Source organism: Poecilia latipinna, unplaced genomic scaffold (genome assembly GCF_001443285.1).
Source record: "Poecilia latipinna isolate Pla-1442-1.1 unplaced genomic scaffold, P_latipinna-1.0 Scaffold2689, whole genome shotgun sequence".
In the NCBI taxonomy this organism is placed as follows: domain Eukaryota; kingdom Metazoa; phylum Chordata; class Actinopteri; order Cyprinodontiformes; family Poeciliidae; genus Poecilia; species Poecilia latipinna.
In genome coordinates, this window is record NW_015115305.1 from 42570 (window position 1) to 64699 (window position 22130).

At 40.0% G+C, this 22130-nt stretch overlaps 2 protein-coding genes and 1 long non-coding RNA gene across 4 annotated transcripts in view; 2 read left to right on the top strand and 1 right to left on the bottom strand.

The window, feature by feature from the left end:
- Nucleotides 1-1256: 1256 nt before the first annotated feature.
- On the top strand, nucleotides 1257-13856 carry spdl1 (spindle apparatus coiled-coil protein 1). Of its 2 annotated transcripts, none has more exons than XM_015020939.1 (14): nucleotides 1257-1494; nucleotides 2402-2563; nucleotides 3170-3337; nucleotides 3432-3626; nucleotides 3714-3863; nucleotides 4661-4759; nucleotides 5192-5302; nucleotides 5400-5540; nucleotides 6219-6325; nucleotides 7778-7898; nucleotides 8425-8491; nucleotides 8578-8755; nucleotides 9509-9577; nucleotides 13502-13856. In XM_015020939.1, exons 2-14 carry the CDS (start codon nucleotides 2402-2404, stop codon nucleotides 13638-13640), a joined length of 1707 nt encoding a protein of 568 aa, XP_014876425.1. In that variant the 5' UTR covers nucleotides 1257-1494; the 3' UTR covers nucleotides 13641-13856. The 2 variants fall into 2 exon arrangements, with proteins under 2 accessions (XP_014876425.1, XP_014876423.1); XM_015020937.1 differs by having other exon boundaries at nucleotides 1258-1494; nucleotides 8578-8760; nucleotides 9496-9577.
- Nucleotides 12419-13085, bottom strand: LOC106938781 (uncharacterized). Its single transcript, XR_001422695.1, has 2 exons — nucleotides 12740-13085; nucleotides 12419-12576 (listed from the first exon to the last, which is right to left on the bottom strand). It is a non-coding gene; the product is annotated as an uncharacterized LOC106938781 (long non-coding RNA).
- A 1005-nt stretch (nucleotides 13857-14861) lies between the features above and the next one.
- LOC106938780 (nucleotide exchange factor SIL1-like) overlaps nucleotides 14862-22130 on the top strand; it is an 18064-nt gene continuing 10795 nt past the window's right edge. Inside the window, 2 exon segments of the mRNA XM_015020940.1 lie at nucleotides 14862-15048; nucleotides 15155-15279. Of these exon segments, the coding sequence (XP_014876426.1) occupies nucleotides 15190-15279 (90 nt within the window). The 5' untranslated portion in view covers nucleotides 14862-15048; nucleotides 15155-15189.

Sequence of the window (22130 nt, forward strand, 5' to 3'; positions counted from 1 at the left end):
CAATTTCCATGTAGCAGAGACAACATTCCCCAGCAACATGACCTGGATGACTGCTAGTCCAACTCATTTGCTTTTGCCACTTTAAATCTGTCAGGCCGTGCTGTTAGAAAGCCGAGCAGAGTGATGTTGGGGATATGATCCTTGTCCAGTATGAACGGTTCTGGTATTTGATTTTTGGGGATGCCATCGCCTGCTCCCAGTTGTTAAAATAAAACCTTATTGCCACGGTTATGCATCATAACTGTCCCAAAGTAAAAAGTAAAAGCAGAAATCCTTCCAGCATCCAAAAACATGTGAAATAATTGTCCAAACATTCAATATCTCAACCCACAATTATGAGCACAGGTCTAGCATAAGAAAAAAAAAATCTGAACTAAAGTAATAAAGTTTCTCCAACATACTGCCACTGTGGGTTATTCTAGACCAGTTAGAAGCCTGTTGTGTGTTACAGAGAGTTAAACCCTTGTCTCATCTGACCAGGCTATATTTCCAGTATTTAAATGTCTGATCTCACTTTTTGCAGCTTCTGTACTTCATATGTTCAATATGTCTCCCCTGTGTCATTTCACAGAGTTATAAAACTTCATTTACAGACCTATTTATGTGTTGATCTTGTTGGTCCAATAATGACATCTGCATTGGATTTCTTCATAACGCTATTGGGACATTTTTGCCACGTTCATTTTCTCCCTTGTATTTTCAAAGTGTATTTTGAAATGTCATGATTCAAGATATGCTTAGAAGTTCTCTCTATGATTTAGGTAAATGTGGGGTTTCTTGATTTTTGATCTTCACATGGTGCTGGTACAATTTTTGTCCATTCTTTGGGTATTGCAACAAAGTTATCTAAAAAATGTGACTGTCTGAATGTTCAAATACTTAATGCTGCAAAATATCTCAATATACATTATGGATGTGAAGGCAATAAAGTGGCCAGTGTGTGTAGGACAGAATATTAAGCGTTAATGAGTAAGACGTTTGAATAAAATAAATAAGGAATTTAAAGTGTAACATTTACTCAAGAAAGGTAATTGACAGAGCACTTTTTATAGATAGAAATCACAAGGTTCTTCAATCACAAGGTTCTTTTCTTACTGAAGAAAAGGAATAAAACACCATAGCGAAATTATTAAAATAGTAATAGTAGAAAAAATAATCATAATAATGGAAAGTAGACAGACACAACACAACAAAAGAAAAAAGTAGAAAAAAATACATTAAAACTTAAGTTGAATGCTTGTCCAAGGGGGGGAAAGCCTTCGAGTACTTTTATTAATTATACATGATATTTTGGACTAAACGTAACAACATAGGAATGGGGTTTGTTTTTAACTATTTTCATAAACAGTGATGGAACTGAAAATTGACCGTTAGAGGACGCTGTGGCTCAAGTTAATCGCCTTTGGTTTGGTTTGAAGCAAACTGTCGCGATAACTCACGGGAACTCGATTCAAACTACGGCGGGTTGAGACGGACGATACTGTTGTAGAGAAGGTACAGTGCTTTTTAAAAAAATATAATAGCATATTTTTTGTACTCAGTAAATAATAATGCTCAGTGTATTTGTCATAATGAAACGGCTACCAGTTAAAAAAAAAAAGTTAAACGCTAACCGACAACACTGGCGAAAATGTATTTACTGTCTTACGCGAAAGGGTTGCTTTCGTTTGGCGGCTGACATTTTTATACGCTTAATTATTTCTGAATGGGTTCATAAACCTTCTTGAGGATTCAGTAATATTTCCATGGTAAACATTATAAACCATGTTTGTTACTGTCTGTGAGTCCGCCCATGGCTGCCACAGAAAAAAGTCTGTTACTGGCTGTTTTGAAGTAAAGTTCCGTAAGTTGATATCATACAACACATTTTAATCAGTTCTACTGCATTGAATCTACAACAACAGAAGGTCAAATAAAAGGTCACATCTCCTTGGTAACGCAGACCAATAAAAAGAAGTCTATATTCTCATATTCAGCAAAGCAAAAATAATTGTAATAGCTTAATATATCTAAGAAGGGATCAAACAATATGACCCCCAAAAATGCACCTATTGTAACCATTCATAAATAGAGCTACGTTTAGTTTGATTTGTTTCAAAGGAATAAATTAAATGTTTTGTTTATGCGCTATACACTATTTCTCTACCTTACTTTAAAATATGTATCTAAGACATTGATGGAAGGATAAGTGTTTGTACTTTTGAAACAGATTCTCTGATGCTTTCAAAGCCAAAACAACTGCTGGAACACCAAAGTCAGGAGATATTTGTCAAGAAGCCTCTATATCCTCAGACCTGTTGGAAAACATTCTGTGAATTGATGAGACAAAGTGAAATGTGACTGCCAAAGACAGGATAATAATAACACCACTGCTGAACTAATCCAGTGTTTTACCTCTCAGATGCCTCCAGAGGAGGAGAATGAGCTGCTGCGTAGCCAGCTGAAGGAGAGCGAGGAACAGGCTCGTCGGGCCGCCCAGGCAGGCCTGGACCTGCTGAAGCAGCAGGATGAGCTCCAGGAGCGGCTGGAGGAGCAGAGGGTGGAGATGACCAACGCTCTGGAGGTGTGGAGCTGGGTCCATTCAAATACACAGTCTGAAGTCTGAGATGTCTGCATCTGAAAATGTAGATTTAAGATATTTTAACCAGAGCTGAAGTGATTAATCAGATTAATTGTGATTAATCTATTATTAAAATGATCATCAACGAATTATTTTGCAATCTATTAATCGATCTATTGATCTATTAATAATTAAGCTTCACCTGCTTTAAATTATGTAAAAACAAATAAACATCTCCTATTAAACATGTTTTGCTGTCCAATTATTAGTCAATCAAAAAAAAAAACTACAAATAATCAAGCATACAGTGAAGAAATATAGTGTTAATGCATTTTTTACAATAAAATGCTCATTTTCTTATTTAAAACGGAACTGAATTGTTTTAATGTATTTCCAGTATTGTATAAAACAGGCTTGCGTGATTAAATGAAACATCTGCAGAATGTAGCAAATCTTTTATGTGATGAGTCATCTCAGTAATGGATTCCTAAAATAATCGTTAGGTGTTGCCCTGATTTCACTTTTTGTGAGGAAGTTGCAGTAATAGGCAAAATGTAGGATGCAGTTTCCACCTCTCAGCTCTGTTGTGAGCAGCTGTGTGTGCTCTAGGCTCTGGAGCAGGACAAGTACTCCCTGCAGAAGGAGGTGGGGCTGAAGACCCGGATGCTGGAGTCTCTGCAGTCGGAATACGAGAGCATGAAGAACCTGCAGAAACAGCAGCTTCAGGAACATCTGGAGAGGAGCCACAGCATGGCTCTGACTGAGCACCAGAACAAGGTAGAGCTGTGAGGCAGAAGCAAACCATCACACACTCCTGCTCTACAGGCCCAGGGAAGACATGGGAGATCTGAGTCCTAACCACTGTGTGCAGATCCTGAGGCTGCAGTCTGCTGTGGAGGAGTTCCAGCTGAGTGAAAATCAGCTGAAGCACAAGCTGAAGGTGCAGGCCGAGATGCTGAGCAGCAAGATGGAGGAGCTGCGCGCACTGAACGAAAACACACAGAGCTCCATGACGACAGAGATGATGGAGGTGCAGCTGAAGACCATGGAGCTGGAGAGCGCTAAGGTGAGGCTCGGTGAGGCTCATCTGGACGGCGGAGCGCGGGGTTCTAATGCTCGGTACCAAGCCTGAGACAGATTCCTGCTGGTCCAGGTGGAGCTGGAGCAGACCCTGCAGGAGAGTCGCTACAGAGAGCAGCAGTTGGAGCTGAGCAACAGCCGTCTGCAGAGACAGCTGGAGCGCCTCACTGAGGAGAAGGAAGAGAGGGAGAGGGAAGCTGTGTCCTGGTTCAACACCCTGGAGGTAACCTGGCTGCCTTTCTCATCTGCTTTCTTCCTTAGGTCCAACTGACTCTTGAGTTTTAGACCTTAAAGAGAAAACAGAATCTGCTATAAAAGGTGGGGATGCACCGATCCACTACTTTCACTTCCAGAACCGATACAGATATCTGAGGAGTAGTATCAGTCGATACCAATCCAATACAGAAATATAGCTGAATTAACTTAAAAAGTTTCTTTTTTTAAACACATGCATAAATGTACTGAATTACAAATTAATTTGTTAACTCTGCACCAGTACAGCACATTTAAATACATTTATAAATTCAAAGCTTGGTCAAACATGTAAAATCAACTTTCATTTGTTCAGTCAGTGCAATTAGGAATATAGCACTCAGTGTAAAATAAATGATAAAGAATCTGAAACAGACAAAATCAATAGGCTCACTACTTTGGCCAAACATGTAAAAATAGACTACAACAAACTTTATGCCAGATGGTTCAGAATGTAAAAATAGGAATTCTAAATAAATGTAAAATAAATAATAATGAAGCATGACATCACTCAGAGCATGAAGCATAGAATTGGACTGAATAGATCTGCCATTCTGGGTCAAACACATTGTCACTGATTACCAAATATATATTTTTTTTCAATATCAGAACTGATACAGATATTAATATTACAGATTGAAGCATCTCTAGTAAAAATTCGACAAAACATGTTTCTGTTCTTGATCTGTCAGCTTGATGTGATGAGACGTAAAGCAGTGTGAATCTGTTTCTGTCCCTCAGTCAGATTTCTGCTTTGTTTTTAAACAGAAATCTCGAGAACTAAACCGGGATCTGCAGATCCAGTTGGATCAGGTTCTTCAGCAGGCCCAGGATCCAAACAGCCGGGGCAATTCTCTGTTTGCTGAGGTAAACACAGAGATGGCACACACTCACTGTGTTCCTATCCAAGTATAACAGGAATTTTGAGCGAACTTTAAAGGTTCAGTATCATGTAAAATCAATGATATGTTGTAATGCTATTCCCCCATCAAGCACATACCTGTAGTGTTCCCTTGATTCTTTCATACATGTTTGAGAAGTCCTTTAATCTCCATGGCAACGCTGGTAAAAGCATTGTTAAGGGTTTAATGGAGGAGCCATTTTGTGATGACTTCCTGAAGGCAGAGCTTCAGAGAGAGCAGAAGGTTTTAAAGAGACAAAGGCCCAATTTAATGGTCTTTAAATTAGGAAATCAAATTTGATATGTGCAGTATCTTATAGCAACTGAAGGTAACATAATTACTTAATTGTGCTACAAAACGGAAAATAAACAACGGAATTATATCTGTTGTTTTCCAGCTGGAGGACAAGAGAGCTGCAATGGAGAGACAGCTCATCAGCATGAAGGTGCAGCATCAGTCACTGCAGAAAATGCACGCCTTCAGTAAGCAGCAGATGCAGCGCATGAAGGTAGAGTGTGTGACAGAGGACAGCTTGGTTCTTCAGCACCAAGCTGCAAATATAGGATTGGTGCTTTTCATCGAATGACCGTGAAGGTGGTGTGCAGGTCCAGATTGCCACTCTGATGCAGCTGCAAGGCTCCAGGGCTGACCCTGCTCAGCTGGAGAGGCTGCAGTCCATGCTGTCGGAGAAGAACACCGAGATCCAGACTCTGATGACCAAACTGCAGAGGCTGGAGAAGAGGGAGGTGAGCACAGAGCTTCAACCTGCTCAAATTCCAACTAGAAACATCAGCAGGAGAGATTTTAATTTGTAAGCCGACACACAAAGTAGAGCGGACAAAACTGTAATGATATATATTTTTCTTTTTACAAATAAGTCTGAAAAGTGTGGGATGGATCAGTGTTCAGTGCCTCAAGTTAAAACTATGTGAAAAAAGGTTTTGATTGCAAGTTCAGCTGCAGATGTCCGGTATATGTAGTGACAACAACCACTACAAGTTAAATGTTGCCTTTACATTTAACTATGATTCTCAAAGTTTCAATATAATAAATTCCAAAAACTTAATTAAAAGAATAATTTGGTATAAACTGATTAATTCACATCTGCCCAAACTGTCGCACTTCTTCTGGCTCAGGGACAGGAAATAATTGAAATGCTGAAGGATGCCTCATGCTAGCTGTGCTAACACTACGACACTGATGTTTAAGAGCAACTTCAAATGATCAGTAAAGCTCCTTCCCTTATCTGCGATGGAGTAAAACTCCTGCAAGACATAAGGAGGCGATATGAAAACTTGTACAAAGGAATTCGTATTGATAATGATTACTTTTGCTTTATTTACTAAAAACGTATATATATGTGTGTGTGTGTGTGTGTGTGTGTGTGTGTGTGTGTGTGTGTGTGTGTGTGTGTGTGTGTATAGACATTGCTGAAGTCTCAACCAACCAATACCGTCCAAGCAGAAGCAGTTGGTGGTCAGGATGAAACGTACTACACTGACCTACTCCAACTCAAGCTCAACAACTCTGTGTGAGTTCAGCCTTCATCATCGTCATCATCATCATTACAGTGTTTGATGTTTACAGACTGAAATTAAACTCAGTCTGTAAACGTGTCACTGTTAAACAATTTGAGTTATTCTTTAACATATTGGTATGAAGTAAAGTTGGGCCAATGTTCACAACTTCTGTTTATTTTCATCTTGTTGCCTGTTCAGTTCAGTGATAGTGAAGCAGTAGAAATATATATATATATATATATATATATATATATATATATATATATATATATATATATATATATATATATATATATATATATAAGTGAAATGTTCCCTTTATTTTTTTGAGCAGTATATGTGTGTGTGTGTGTGTGTGTGTGTGTGTGGGTGTGTGTGTGTGTGTGTGTGTGTGTGTGTGTGTGTGTGTTTTATCAGCCACAACAGCAGTATTGATATCAGCTAATGATTTTGACCCAAATGTTCATATCTGTGCATCCCTAATAATTATGCTGCAAATATAGAAATGTGGAAATTTATGGATATTTGGCAGTTTCAAAAGAAGAGACACACTGTCTCTATTTAACCCACTGAAAGAGCTTTGTTCTAATGCAGTGGTTCTTAACCTGGGTTCGATGAGTCCGTCTCAGGGGTTCAGCGGAGCCTCTGCCGCGGAGGTAAAGACACACTTATATAAAGTCGTGATGACGCCCCGCTTTGCTGCAGAGGATCACGTTACATTTCTTAGCCAATCAGTGCTGCGGAGGAGCACTGATTGAAGGAGTTCCACTCTCAGCATGGATTTGAACTTGTGTCTTTAATTACTTAAGCAAAGCTCACAGTTTTTACCAAATTCTGTAGCTTTCGGTGTACTTCTAAATCTGCTCCTTAGTCGCATCTTTTCGGGGTTGGTACTGCCGCTAGTGGCGTAGGGGTGGTAACACAACTAATATAATTACATTAGTAAATCAGAATACCGCAAAGTCTTTATTATTTATTATTCATTTTTCATTCTCTTAAGAATGTAGAGCTAATTAAATGATCTAAACAAGACCTTAAAGTGGTTCCAGTTTCTCTCGATGGCCAGCCCGTTGAGACTGTGGCAAATTTCAAATACCTTGGGTCGTTCCTGGACAGTCAGCTCAACTTTGCTGAAAACACTGACTATATTTTGAAAAACTGTTCTCAGAGACTACCTTTTAAGAAGACTTGGTGATCTTGGGGTGACCCAACTAGACTCTAGTTGGGGCACTAGAGACTCTAGTCTAGACTCAACTAGACTAGAGTCTAGTTGGGGTGACCCAACTAGACTCTAGTTGGGTCACCCCAATGTCTTGAATTTGGGAGGAGAAAAAAAATAATTTATCACTACAGAAGGGTTCATTGAATGCGCATATGAAACTGGTGGGTTCGGTACCTCAAAAAAGGTTAAGAACCACTGTTCTAATGTGTGTGCGTGGGCACGCGTGTGTGTGTGTGCTCAGTAAGGAAGCCGAGCGACTGGGAGATGAGCTGTCCTTGCAGAGGATGAAGTCTCTGTCAGAGAGCCAGAGAGCGCTGGAGCTGGAGAGGAAGCTGTTTATGTCTGAGCGGCTGCTCAAACAGGTAGAGGGTGGCTGGTTCAGTCAGTGGTGGGGATTTATTGTATCGTTTATCATTTACAGTGATAAATTTCTTATCATGAGAAGAATTTTGATTTATTGTTGTCACTATAAATTTCAGTTAATGTCTAAAATCGCCTAGTACTGTCCGTATTGTTGGGATTGTTAATTTTCCCGCTGTCCTTTAAATTGAGAGTATCAATACATTTGAAAATATAATTAGATGTAGTTACTTTGAGCTGCTTAGTGATACAAATCAAACTTCTTCATATGACTAATGTCCTAAATAAATGGATTACAATTTTTTTTTTAAGAGCAGTACTTTTGTTTGTGGAACTTTGACTGCTGTACCATTCAGTCACATATTAACTAAAAAAGGAGTAATAAATAGTTATCACAATAGTACTATAAAATATTTTTATAAAACTTTCCATCGATTTCGCCCAGCCCTTAAGTGTATATAATCTGAGGAGAACAGATCTTCTCCTCAGGCTGCGACACCTTTAGGATCTGAGTTTCTGTTCCTGCAGGCTCAGAGTGACAAGATCAAGCTGCAGCTGCGTGTCGAGGAGCTTCAGCAGAAATATGAACCCAAAGGTAGTGAAGCAAACCTCCAGCCTCTGTTAGCTGTCTGTCTGCTGTCTGCTGCTCCGTAACACTGCTGCTGCCTGGAATCTCTGCAGAGGTGAAGAGGAACCCTGTCCAGAGGAAAAGAAAGGAAAAGCTACCTGTCGAAGTGAAGCCTGAACCTGACGGGAGCACTCACGGAGAGCAGGTTGTTGCTGTGGAGACTGAGGAGACGGACAATATGAAAGTGGGCCGTGAAGATGAAAACAGCCCTGGAGAGATAACAGTTGCTGCTCAAGGTATGTGGTGAAGTGAAGGGAGGGTTATTGAGGATTAGAAAGGTGGCTATACTCTTAAATATCTAAGTAAGGGAAATAACGCACAGAGACGTAGTTCTTGCTGCTAGGCCATAGACGAGCTGGAGATTTATTACACTTCCACGGATTCCTCATTACAGTTTCTTCAGTTCAATACAAAATCTTCATCATCATCGTCTTGTCACAAAAAATCTCCCCGAAGTCTTACCATCAACCTATTTTATACCTTCTCATCTTCATCAGTGTGTGTTGGAAAGTTTCAACCAATGGCGTGCTACTGTTGTTTTGCAGAAAGCTTCTGGCACTCTTTATACTGAGTGTGTATTGGGCGACCTTTAAAATATTTTGGACCTCACGAACTCAACATCTGCTCCATTTCAGAATTGCTGAATAGGACAATTTATCTCAAATTGTTGATTTTATCTTGCACAAACAGACATCCTTTCCAGTAAATTCTGGCTCCATTTGCGTTTTGCACACAAATGGAAGGAAAGAATTCGGTCAGGTTGACCTAGTGCGAAGCCAAAGTCTTCGCCGAGGCGCCAGGGTCTTTTTCCGCCAAACAACTCCTTAGATAGTATTTCCGCTCTTACAGGGTCAGAGGTGAACTGTGTCACCTTCCATCCCCCAAACACACCTAGAGAGGAGAGTGTAACCAGCATGTGGAGCTCAGGCCATCATGTGTTGCAGCTACTCATTGTTTCCTCTATGTTCCAGCACCTGAGCCTGAACCTGAGCTGAAACCTGCCCAGTGTGTGAAGATCAGCTCTGCTCAGCCTGATGTGATCCCCAGTCCCAGGTCAGTACTGTCATCATACAACATCAGCTCAGAGCTACAACTCAGGTTTCTACTGCTGCTGGGAGCTACAGATGTACCGGCCAATACGATCCGGTACAGAAGAACAGTGCTGGACTGACTTTAAACCTTTATTTTTTTTTTCAACACAAACAAAATGTACTGAATTATAAATTTATTTAGACACTCTATGCTAGCAAAGCACACTAAAATACACCAATAACTTCACAAGTTTAGTCAAAACATGTTAAAACCACTTTCATTTGTTTAGTCAGTGCATTTAGGAGTAGAACAACCAATGGAAAATATATAATAAAGAATTTGAAACTGACAATAACAATAACGATGGGCTGACTAACAGGTCAAACAGGTAAAAATAAACTATAACAAACCTTCAGTTGGTTCAGAAAGTGAAACTAGGAATTCTATATGTAATGTAAAATAGATAATAACCCATGATGTCACTCAGAGTACAAAGCATAGAATTAGACTGGATAGATCTACCCTTATAGATCTGGCACATTGTTGCAGGTACCTGATCTAGAATATTTTTCAATATCAGATCTGTGCGTCTTTATTTAAAGCGGACTGGGATGGACAAGGAAATCAGAAAAACATTTGTTTTCAGTTCAGTTTCTAAAAACTTCAAATTATGGGAGAGAGTGAACTTATCAAATGACAAATGTGCTTTTCATATTCATACCAGGGGAATAAATATTGTTATTGCCTTCATATGTTATGATTTATTCTCAAATGTTAGTAGAACCACAGAAAGCAAGTTACATTCATAAAAACTTTTTTAAAAACTAGCATGGAACATTTGCAGCTTTGAATGTATAAACCCTAAAAGTCCCCCGTGATTGTAGCTTTCTTTACTTGTCTCTGTTTCTATTGGACATGTTTGAACAATCAATCCTAAAGGTATATAAATAGGTCACTATTACGATGATTTCCTAAGTATCAGGCATGACATAATGTAATTGGGTCAAGTTATGCCCCTTTTCCACCGGCTCTACTCGGCCAGCTCGGCTCGGCTCGGCCCGCTTTAAATGTGTTTCCACCAGCCCTTTTCAACGGGGCTGGCCCTGCTTTTTAGGGTCCTGCTTCAGAGCAGGGCCAGCCGGGCCGGCCCTGGTTTGGTAGGTGACGCAAGCTTCGCTGCTGTTCACTGATTGGCTGAGGGCGTGGACAATACGGAGCAGCGGAGAGAGAAGAAAAATGAAGGCGCAACGTTTGAAACTCGCTGCAACACGGAAGTGATGGAAGATACAAACAAGCCGTTAACTAAAAAAAGATGCCGGCTTTTTTCTTTGCTTCGGATTTCAATATTCAGCGGCAGCTCGATGGAGCCGTGAGGAATGAGTCGTTTTTGTCAGTAGTGGAGCGAATGTAAAGCCTCGTTAGCCGCTTCGGAGCCGACGGAGCCCCACGGTGAACACCGACGCAGACGCAGCTGACGCCGCTGCTGCTCTCCAGCCAGGTGAGAAGTTTGTAGATATATCTGTCTGGTTTGTACTACATTTAAGGTTGCATACATACAGTCATGGAAGACATTTAAAACACAAAGTCTGCTGTATTTTTATTGCTCAAACACAACATGCGCATTTTCTGAAGACACTCGGTTGCACATTACAGTTATAAATAACTCAATATTGTACAGCATTTTACCTTCATTTGTTTCTTATCTTTGCGTGAATCTACGTGCTTCGATTGTTTCTCATTTTGCTGTTGCATCTGAGTTTCCCCCGTTGCGAGATAATAGAACATATTATATGACATCCTATTATTGTAAAATGGCTAGTTATCAGTTCTCTAATCAAATTTTGAATTAGTAATTGTAGAATGAGCAATAAACCTGAAGAAAACTAGTGGTATTTTATCCATGGCTGTATGCATGCATAAGTATAAAACTTACAAGTAATTACATTTTGTCTTTAATTTACACTATTCCAGTTATTTATAATTCTGTATGGTTGGATGGTAAAAAAAAAAGTGTTTGTATGTATATATAAAGTAACATCTGTTTTAAATAATTCCTTATGTGTATGTAACTTCCACATTAGTAACTCTTTTATCTACATTTATGTGCTATAAGCTATAACATCTCATTACTTTTCCCAGTGAGCAGAAGGAGAGCAACATGGCTGACATGATTGAGAACGATGAGGAGAACCATCAGAACAACTGATCTCCTTCAGGAGGAAGCAGCTACCAGCAGATATGGCAGAGCTCCATGGAGAATTGAGACATACAAAAAAATAAAAGTTGTTGTGTCTCAGTGAACAAAGTCTCTTTATTTCTGCTCACTCCACACATTATTGTACTTACTGTAGTTTATATGGCATTAAGGTCCTCCTAATACAATCCTCCCAAAATGTGAGGAGCTTTAGCCAGAGTGAAAATAACATTATTTTATATAAATATTTCATTGAACTTAACATTGTAGATTACCAATGAAGCCATCCGAAACTGAATACGTTATTCAGCAAACCAAACATTTTGACATTATTATCAGGGTTGCTATTAACAAGAACCCTAAATACAAATCATGTTAGTTTCTAGTTTATACATCATCATTCTATCCACTCACTGTTTATCTGTCTTCCTGCAGAATCTTCAATGTAAGAAAGGGAGAAAATGTGTCCAAAACCTGTAACCTTAATTAGTGATAAATAAGACTGAGTTTAAACTTTAAATTCTTAGTGTCCAAAATGTGAAAACATGGAACTAGAACCAGTCAGATTGGAAGGAATATGGTTTTATTTGTTCTCAGTATACCTTGGACATCAGGTGAATCATAATTAAACATATTGAGAAGTTAAAAACAACAGACACTTTTTTTTTATCAGAAATGTTTCATCAGCATATTGAGCTCATGTGATTCCTGCTCCAGAAAGGTGAAGGTCTCTGGACATCCTGAAGGTAAACACCGACCAGCAGTCAGGAAGACGGACACTGATGAGATCCTACAACCCAAAGGCTGCACGAAGAACCACGATGGTCTGCGGCGGCAGTTTACCAACATGAAAACACATTGAAATATATTATGAATTAATTCTGATATTTGTAAGTTATTTGCAACACCCTGACTGACATTAGCTCATGTATATTCGGCACTATTACAAGTTTTATCGTAGTTTAATACAAAAATCATCGTTAGCTTACCTGAACCGTCTGAGCCACCTGAGCCACCTGCTTTCCTGCCGCTGCAAGGCGGAGATCAGCTCCTCCTCACCACATCGCAGCTTTCCTCCCACTGTCACATTTTCTTTTAGTCTCAGAAAAATCGCAATCAGGCTTTCAAAAAATAGCTCAGCTTTCTCTTCTTCTTTTGTATCAGAAAAACAACAACTCGCGTTAGGTCGCATGTAACGAAGCACAGCACGTAGCTCTTGGAGGCGGGGCGCTACACCCCCCAGCCACCAGGAGGCGGTACCCTGCAACAGAGCCAAGTGGGCCGGTGGAAACGCGGTCACTCCGAAACAGAGCCGTGCCGTGCTGAGCCGGGTTGTTGAAGTAGAGTCGGTGGAAAAGGGGCATTACATATTTCCAGTCTGGATCTGTTTTTTTTTTTTTTTTTTCATCCTGTCTTAGGTAAATTCTTGCGACATTATAGTTTATATAAACCAGAGAAAGACTGCAGTTCATAAAATACATCTGAAGGATCACTTTGGTGTTTTACCCAGCAGAAAACACACCTGCAATTAATTAAAATTTTGGTCAGATCCCACAACTAAGACAAATAGATGTATTTGCTCACAGAAATGTAAATGAATAAAAATGGCACCTGTAAGGGGTGGTGATGATTCTGAGCCCCGCCTCCCACCCTCCACATAATACACACATTAAACCAAACACACCATGCTGCAAACATTGTCCTGCTGAGTAACTAATAATATTTCTGTGTTTTTTATGGTTGACCCTCAGCTGGCCTGTGACTGACCAGAAGGAAGAGACAAAGAACAATCAGCACAACAACCAGGAAGTGAGGAGAAAGAAACCAAAAACAGAGGTGATCTACGTCACTTCTAATAACACCATGGAGAACCAGTGCGCCCAGCAGTAGAGGTCTCCATCACCCCATTAAACATGGGTGTGTGTGTGTTGTGTGTGTGTGTGTGTGGTAATAGTGGAACTCTCGGGAGGCTCTAAAATGTTGGATATTTCTGTTCCTAAGTTATAACCATGTTTTCCAGAACTTTACTGCACATCTGTTAGCTCTGTGTTTACATATTAAAGAAATTTTACAACTTCTAGCACTGTGGCAGGTGTTAACACTTAACTTGCATCTCTCCTTCCTGGAAACATGGAACTCCTTTGGCTCTATTATAACAAAATGGAACCGTTAGATATTTATAAAATCTTTTTTCCACTTTTACTGACTTTGAAAACTTGACATCCAGACATCATGATAATTAATTTCTAAATGAACTAGATTTTCTTAAATAGATCTCAGCAAGAGAAGCTACACACTTTTTGTAGCCATCTGTAAGCTTCTGGAATGATTCAGTGTTTGCTCTTGTTTTTATCAATAGTTGATCACTGAAGTTGCCTTGCTGGCACGGGCCTGAACTTTGAGGATAGTTCAAATCGTCACCTTCCTAAAATAATGGCCTAAGTCTTTTTTTTTTTTTTTTTTGCCAAAAGGGATTTTTTTTATATATATATATATTTTTTTGCCTAAATAATCGTTTGGCAAAAAATGACTTGGGCAGTTATTTTAGGAAAATGATCCTGTTTAAATCAGTTGATAATGAACTGAAATTAACTTACTTCTGTTTTCTTTATTGTGATTCAAAGAAACTGAAGCTACCATTAACAAAGAACTTATGCTACTTTCTCCTAAATTCTTTAGATTTAGATCAGAAAAATAAATGTCTGTTGTTCTGTTTCTTTGGCTTTGTGCAATGATAACCTGACTACAGAAGAATTTGGAAATCATCCTCTGTATTATTACAATAAATTGAGAGTTTTGTCGTCTCAAGTCTCATGTGATGCTGAAGGTCAGGTACACAGTTAATGTATACAGGGACAACAGGAGCAACAATCTGACCTGAATTAAAGTGAATTACATTTAGCTTCCAGTTCCCGTTCTGGAACATTGTCCCAGTCCACCCTTAAGGAATGGCCCGAGACCGAGATGGTAAAGCCACCCGGCGCACCTCCTGACATTTTTATTTGCTGAAATAACGCTCCAAGCCGGCAGAGGGCACCATTAAGTAGCTTTACTGCTGAACAACTGAAGAGGGGATGCGTTTTAACTACGTGGACCAATGAGAGCACTGGAATCATTCCGGTGAACGTGAGACAGCTGTGTTGATGTTTACGTGGTGACAGTTTGATGATACACGACTCTGTTCAGCAGGTGAGTTCAGAGTAACATCTGCGTCACATTTTTCTAGTCGGTGATCGAGAGAGCTGCTTACGAGGCCAGCCTGGGTAGGAACCCACCGTGGAGCCTCGAGTCTTTCCAGGTTGGTCCAGCACAAGGAGCTGAAAGCCGAACTAACTCCCACTGTCAGCTTTCTGCCAACATTAAAACAACGTGGGAACAGTCCAACGTATTTCATGTGTCTCTAGGCTCACTGTCCTGATATTGTCCTGTTCCAGTCATCATGAGGCTGATTTTCTGTTGCTTTGGAGGAGCTAATCTCAGCTGCTTGTTTCTGGTTCTCCTGCAGCTGCACTGCTCTCTCAGCCAGAAGGTGAGTTTTAACCAATCAGTATCTGGAATATCATGAACCTCTCCAGGTTACAGTGTAGAGCTGTTCACCCGGGTAAAAACCAAACTAAAGAATTTCAGAAATTGCTTGACATATTATATTTCTAGTATTGCGCTGCTCAGGGTGGCACGTTGGAGTAGCTCTGTACTTTCACTGAGATCTTTTTCAAACTTTCATTTCTGACAAATGTCAGAAAATTTTCTTGGGGAAAATTGCTTTTTTTAGACAACTGTTCTTGATTTGGATGCGGTGTAGCTGGGCTGATTTTTGCCAGTCATTTTTATACTTTGCTATTTTGTTATGATGCGTAACCATAACAACAGGGTGGCTTACAGCACCTTTTTTGAGCCAAAGTACATTGTTTTAATTGAAAAAATCACGAGGCACACCACCAACCAAAAATGTAAACAAAGATACTCTGTAGTCGCCTATATTACAATAGTCATTCTTATCAAAGTGCCTTGAATAGGAATCAAATAAACATAAAAATTTATTTTTATCATATTTTACATTTCTTATTTCAAACTGAACTTAACATGTCCACTTCAAAAATACACCTGAACAGTGCCACAACACTACATTATTTGCAGATAATTAATTCGTTTTCAAAAAATCTTTTAAGACCAATTACCGTACTGTACGGACTATGAGCGCACCATACTATAAACCGTACCTTCAAATTTTTTGAACCCTCCCCCCGCTCTGGAAACTTGCATACATAAGCTGCACCGGGCTACAGGCCGCTGGTATCTCTGCCGCTCTCGCTTTCCCATAAGGACCCAGCAGAGGGCTGCGTACTAATAACTGCTGGATACATTAAGGACCGCAGTTCTCCGTCTCCAAATCCGGTTTTGTTCACGCTGAGTTGTGCATCGGCTTTATGTCCCTCCTCTACTGCCAGATCGATACTCCTCAACTTAGAAGCTGCATCATACGAGTCTGAAAACATTTCTCCGTCGTGCCTGCTGCTAGCATGTGCTTGTTCTAAATGAAAATCAGCGCGTTCTTCTTTGATTTCCAATTTTGACTTCCAATGATTCACTTCCTGCTAAAGAGCCCCTTGGTGGTTGAAGGAAAATCCACAGAAAAGCCGCATGTTCAAAGTGTAGGAAAAAAGTAGCAGTTTATATCCTGGAATATACGGTAGGTGAAATTGGATAATTTCCACGGTACATCTGACGATCAGGTACACTAGTGTGCCGCGGCACAGTGGTTGAAAAACACTGGCTTACAGCAATTGGTTAACATTGGAAAAGCTGAAATAATTCCACAACTGAAGCCAGAAATCTCAGAGGAGTTGAACAGGAAGCGTGGTGGGGAGCAGAGAGGAGGAAGTTCAAACCATCTCTTCCACCCATAATAACATGTAACCCTGACAAAAACTCAGAAAGAATGCAGTATAATATCTTTTATTGACACGTGGCTGCAGGATTATATCCCCAATTCCAGCATCCCTCTGCCAGTCGTATATAGTCGTGGCTATATACGACTATACGAGCAGACGGATTTAAAGAGCAGCAGGAAAAGAAAAGAGGTGGATTAGCAGTGCTTGTGTCATCCAGGACATGTTACTGTGAAGCCTCGTCTCTGCAGTCCAGACATTGAACTCTTGCCATTAAGTTCCCATCCATATTATTTACCAAAAGAATTCACAAGTGTTATTTTGGCAGCTGTTTACATCCCACCTTCAGCTGTTGCTGATAATGCATGTTCTGTTGTTGCCAAGATACAGACACAACACCCCAATGCATTTATTGCAATAAGTGGTGATTTTAGTCAGGCCCAGGGGCGCTGACAGGAATATTGCCTCCCCCCCAAACCCCCTTCGCGCAACTACTCTTACAGTTTCTTGAGTCTATCTGATCCATCAAAAGCATCATAATTTTAAAGACTTGCAACTGCCTTGCTTTCTTTGGTCCAATACTGATACTAGCACAATATTTACTGCTAGTGAATTTTACCTGCAACAGTCCGCATACAATACAGCAAATAAATTGCTTAAATTTTTAATATTAGTTTTATCTCATTGAAATCTCTTCCCACTTGCAACAATCTCAGACAACATGCAAAATATACATAAAACAATCCAGACTTCTCATCAAGAGAGAAGAGGAAAAAACAAAACGCAACAAAACAAAACAAAAAAAAAACAGGCGAGAAAAAAATAGAGCTGTAAAATACTAAAATCCTAGGGACCAAGCAGAAAGGACTCAAGACGACCCCAAAGTGTCGAAAATGTGTCTGATTTGTGATTAAGATCATGGGTCAGCTTTTCCAAAGGAAGGATGACAGAAATCTGTGTGAGCCACATATTTGGTGAAGTTCATTGTAACAAAATACACTTCTTAGCAAGAAAACAGAGAATTGTAAGCAAAGATTTAGAATGTGCATTCAAATGGTTAGGGGATACATTTAGAAGGTAAAACATAGGGGACAAGGAAAAGCAAACACCCAAAACCTTTTCAGTCACAGAATGGACGTCCCTCCAAAAGGTCAATAATAACTCGCATGACCAGAATAGATGGAAAAATGTACCTCTATGCCTCAAACATTTGCAGCACAGATTGGAACGGTCGGGGAACATTCTCTGGAGACGAACAGGGGTATAGTAGGATCTATTGAAGATTTTGAAATTTTGTTCATGTATAGAAATAGAAGTACATTGAGGAAAGAGGTTCCATTGCAAATCTTGAGCCAATCTATAGGACTGAATTTCACCTGCAGATCACGTTCTCACAGCCGCTTTACAGTCAAAGCTTGATGGTTTGAAGCTGAGTAAGGATGCATAGAACTTGGAAATCAGGCCCTTGGGAGATTTGGTTGAAATCAGAGTATTTTCTAAATCCGTCAGTTTCCTACAGAATGCATTGGACCTAAACAATGACTCCATAAAATGGCGAATTTGAAGGTATTTATAAAAATCTCTTTGAGGGATGTTGCTAATGTCCCTGATTTGATTAAATGATTTAATGGAACCAGAAATCAGCAGATCAGAGAAATTAGTCAGACCAGAAGAGGACCAGTTCAATAGGCCAATACTTCTAATAGAAGTTGGCAAGTCCGGGTTTAAAGTCAGGGGAGATCGAATTGAGATAAAGGGAGGAATATTCAAGTATTTCCTTATGTCTTGCCAAGCTAACAAAGTACTGTAAACTACCATGTTTTCCTTCAATGAATCCAATTAATCTAAATTATTGATAAAAGGGAGAGAGCTTAACCTTCTAGGACAGCATGATAAAGATTCAAGGCCCAGCCATAAACGGTTGTCTCTACTAGAAAACCAGTCTGACATAATTTTAAGCTGGGCAGACCAGTAATAGAGCTGCATGTTGGGTAGACAAACCCTAAGAATGTGAGGGACAAGTAGCAAGGAAGATTTTGAAACAGGTTGTTTAAGTGAGGGAGAATATTCATTTTTATTGTATTAACCCTAATAAGAAGTGATATAGGTAAAGTGGACCATTTCGACAGATCATTCTTAATGTTCTGAACTAGGGGGGAGTAGTTTGATGAGAATAAGTCTTACAGATCAGGGGTGATAAAGATGCCCAAGTGCTTGAAACCTCTTTTAGACGTATGAAAAATACCATATCTTGAGGGATATTGAGAGGAGAAGTGACAGACTTGCCTAAATTAATCTTATAACCCGAAAGAGCGCCAAATTCATCTATGGAACTAAGTACAGCCGGGATTGATTTATCTGGGTTTTTCAATTATAAAAGGATATCATCTGCAAAAAGAGAGATCACATGGTGATCTTCACCTATCCTAATTCCAGATATGTCTGGGTTAGATCTAATAGTCTCAGCTAAAGGTTCAATGAACAGCGTAAATAACAAAGGTGACAAGGGGCACCCCTGTCTACAACCCTTCTGTACAGAAAAACCATCAGACAGCAAACCATTAGTATTTACCATGGCTACTGGATTGAAATAGAAGGCTTTAATCATGTTAATAAAATTAAGGCCCATGCCAAATTTCTGTAGAACTAAGAATAAAAAGGGCCATTCCACCCGATCAAAGGCCTTTTCTGCATCGAGAGAAATGATCAGAGGAGGGTCTTTATGATGATTAAGATAATGAATGACATTCAGTGCATGACACACGTTGTCTGTTCCATATCTAGATTTCACAAAACCTGTCTGGTTGGGATTTATTATCTTCAGAAGAATTTTTTCTAGTCTCCGTGCCAACACCTTCGCAACAATTTTGAACCAACATCAAGGAGACTGATAGGTCTATAGGATGTGCAATCTAAGGGATTTTTATCTTTCTTCAACAATAAACTGATGGAGGCAAAATTCCAGGACGGAGGAACACCTCCGCTAAGATATTGTTTATAGCAGGTAAAAAGATGGGATGGATCTCGGGCCAGAACTTCTTAAAAATTCCAGTGGAAATCCATCTGGACCAGGGCACTTTCCATTCGGCATTGACTGGATTGCCACCCAGACCTCCTCAGGTGTAAAAGCAGCATCAAGGGCAGAGCGAGCCTCTTCTGAAATTGAGGGCAAAAGAACACCATCTAAATAGGAACCAGTGTCTGATTCGATTTTATCAGCCGTGTAAAGGGATTTATAAAAGTCTTTGAAAGTGTTAATAGCAGACGGAACACAGGTAACATCCCCGTTGCATGTTATCATATTAATAGAGCGATCATTGATTTGGTTCTTTAATTGATAGGCAAGCAGATGGCTTGACTTGTTACCGAACTCACAATATTTCTACTTAGTATAGAGTAACAGCGGGCATGGCGAGTATAGTCCATATTTAGCTTGGTCCTAGCAACAACTAATGCCTTCAGATTCCCTGATGTAGGAAATTGTTTATGTATATGCTCCAACCTAGACACCTCATTCTCTAGTTTTTTTCTGTTTTCCTCCAAAACTCTTTTCTGAAAAGAGCCATAGGAAATTAGCTGTCCTCGTAAGGTGGTCTTGGCCGCATCCCAAATCATGGCAGAAGAAACTGGAGAAGATTCATTATCAGACCAGTACTGTGAAAGATTATTCCTAACAAAGGTACAAAAATAGTTGCTATTCAAGAACGAGGTATTAAATCTCCAGATGGGAGTCCTCACAGTATTAAGTGTAGATCCAAATTATAAATAAATAGGGGCATGGTCTGAAAGGGCAATTGAACCCATAGTCACATGCATCACAGGTAGATTCTAGTAAAGCATTGATTAATGCCTGATTTTAAAATTATTTAACTGGACTTGTAGCCATTATTTTGTGCCCATGTGGCTGGACACCACACAGCACGATCGAACCCGATCGAACCGTTATACCTAGGATTTCTGTCAGCTAATGTGTCTCTCAGGTTTTGAAAATGGGCCAACAGTCGGCGACAACTCGTGTAGTGTGAGCTAGACATATTACACTAAGAAAATGAGGAAGGGAGGGTCAGTGGAGAGCACCAGAGCTGAGCCTTTTTTCATTCAGTGTCATCAAGAGAAAGAAAAAAGGCAGGAAGAGACGTAAAGCTGATAATTAAAATGAGGTCGATAGGTTTAATTTATTGTTTGATTAATTGATTTATCGTTTATCACGACAGGCCTACTTCTTGCTTCTTTAAAAAAGTCAAAAATTTCTTCCTCTTGATTACATGGCCTAAACCCTGGACATTCCAGGAAATGAGATTAAGTGGTCGAGGCATACTGGCTTAAGGTACTATGAATGATGTTGGAGGGAGATGAATGAAATACTGAGACCAAAAAGAGACATGAAGAGGAGAAAACCAAGATTATTGTGGAGCGACTAAAGAAAAGGCAAAAGAAAACCCTTTGACAAGCAGCACATACCCTCCCATATCCTGCCCCCAAATGGCAGGAAAGAAACATCCCAAAAGAAGTCACCATAAAACCTAAGTATAACTTCACAATACTGTATCTAAACAGTGTGATCACAGAAACAAACAGGATACCCAAAAACCGCATCAGTGCCCCAGGATGAATATTGAACACCAGTGGCGCAACTGCACATTATTCAGGTGGATGCAAAAACATAAATCGGCGACCCCCCCCCCCCCTCAAGGAAGGAACGTCAGTGTAGAAAACATATGCTCGCGCCCCCAAACCCCCCCCCCCCTGGAATATGAGGATACATTAAGTGTGAAACTCGTGCTAGATTTACCTCATTATGTGCGTGAGGTGAAGGAGCGTAAGGCGCACTGAAGCGCATGAGAAAACATAATCGGCACCCTCCAGATGGGGTTTTGGCGCCCCCTCTGGTGCTGCGACCCTATGCGTTGCATGCACTGCATACCCACTTTTTGTGCCACTGTTGAACACCACCTACACATCTACAGTCCTCTCTCCACAGAAAATTGGAAAATAAAATGTAAACAAAAATATAAAAATATTGGTAACAAAGTGAAATAATATTGATGCATGAATAAGCGAATAAAAGTCCAATATTAGCATGCATTGCCTTGCTTATATTCGCATCCATTCTCTCTTGTAGAAGAGAGAATAGATACGATAATATAGTTCAAGACACCCTAAAGTGTATGAAATGAAATTGTTCTTCGTGTAGTCACGCTTTCATGGTCCAGAACTTTGCGTGAAGGGGATGAAACCGTCAGAGAAGACTCTGTGACCTGTCCGACTCTCTACAGCGTCATCAAGAACAAAAACAACAACAATGGAGAGCGAAAGATTTACCTCACTTAATAGAGTCCAAAAACAAAGCAGCTGACTCCGGAGTGTCAGAAAGGTGAATCTGACCCTCATGCAAACACCGGAGGCGAGCAGGGTAAGCGAATCCACGATACTTGTTAAGCCGAGCCTGCGCTCTTCCCACAGCGTCAAACTCTCGTCGCTTACGCAGGAC

What these genes read in the sequence shown, in the direction of transcription:
- spdl1 (XM_015020937.1), top strand. Translation starts at nt 2,402, where the DNA reads ATGCCTCCAGAGGAGGAGAATGAGCTGCTGCGTAGCCAGCTGAAGGAG. An exon ending in CCTGGTTCAACACCCTGGAG is followed by an intron (nt 3,864 to 4,660) that starts GTAACCTGGCTG and finishes GTTTTTAAACAG; the next exon opens with AAATCTCGAGAACTAAACCG. An exon ending in CTCAAGCTCAACAACTCTGT is followed by an intron (nt 6,326 to 7,777) that starts GTGAGTTCAGCC and finishes GTGTGTGCTCAG; the next exon opens with TAAGGAAGCCGAGCGACTGG.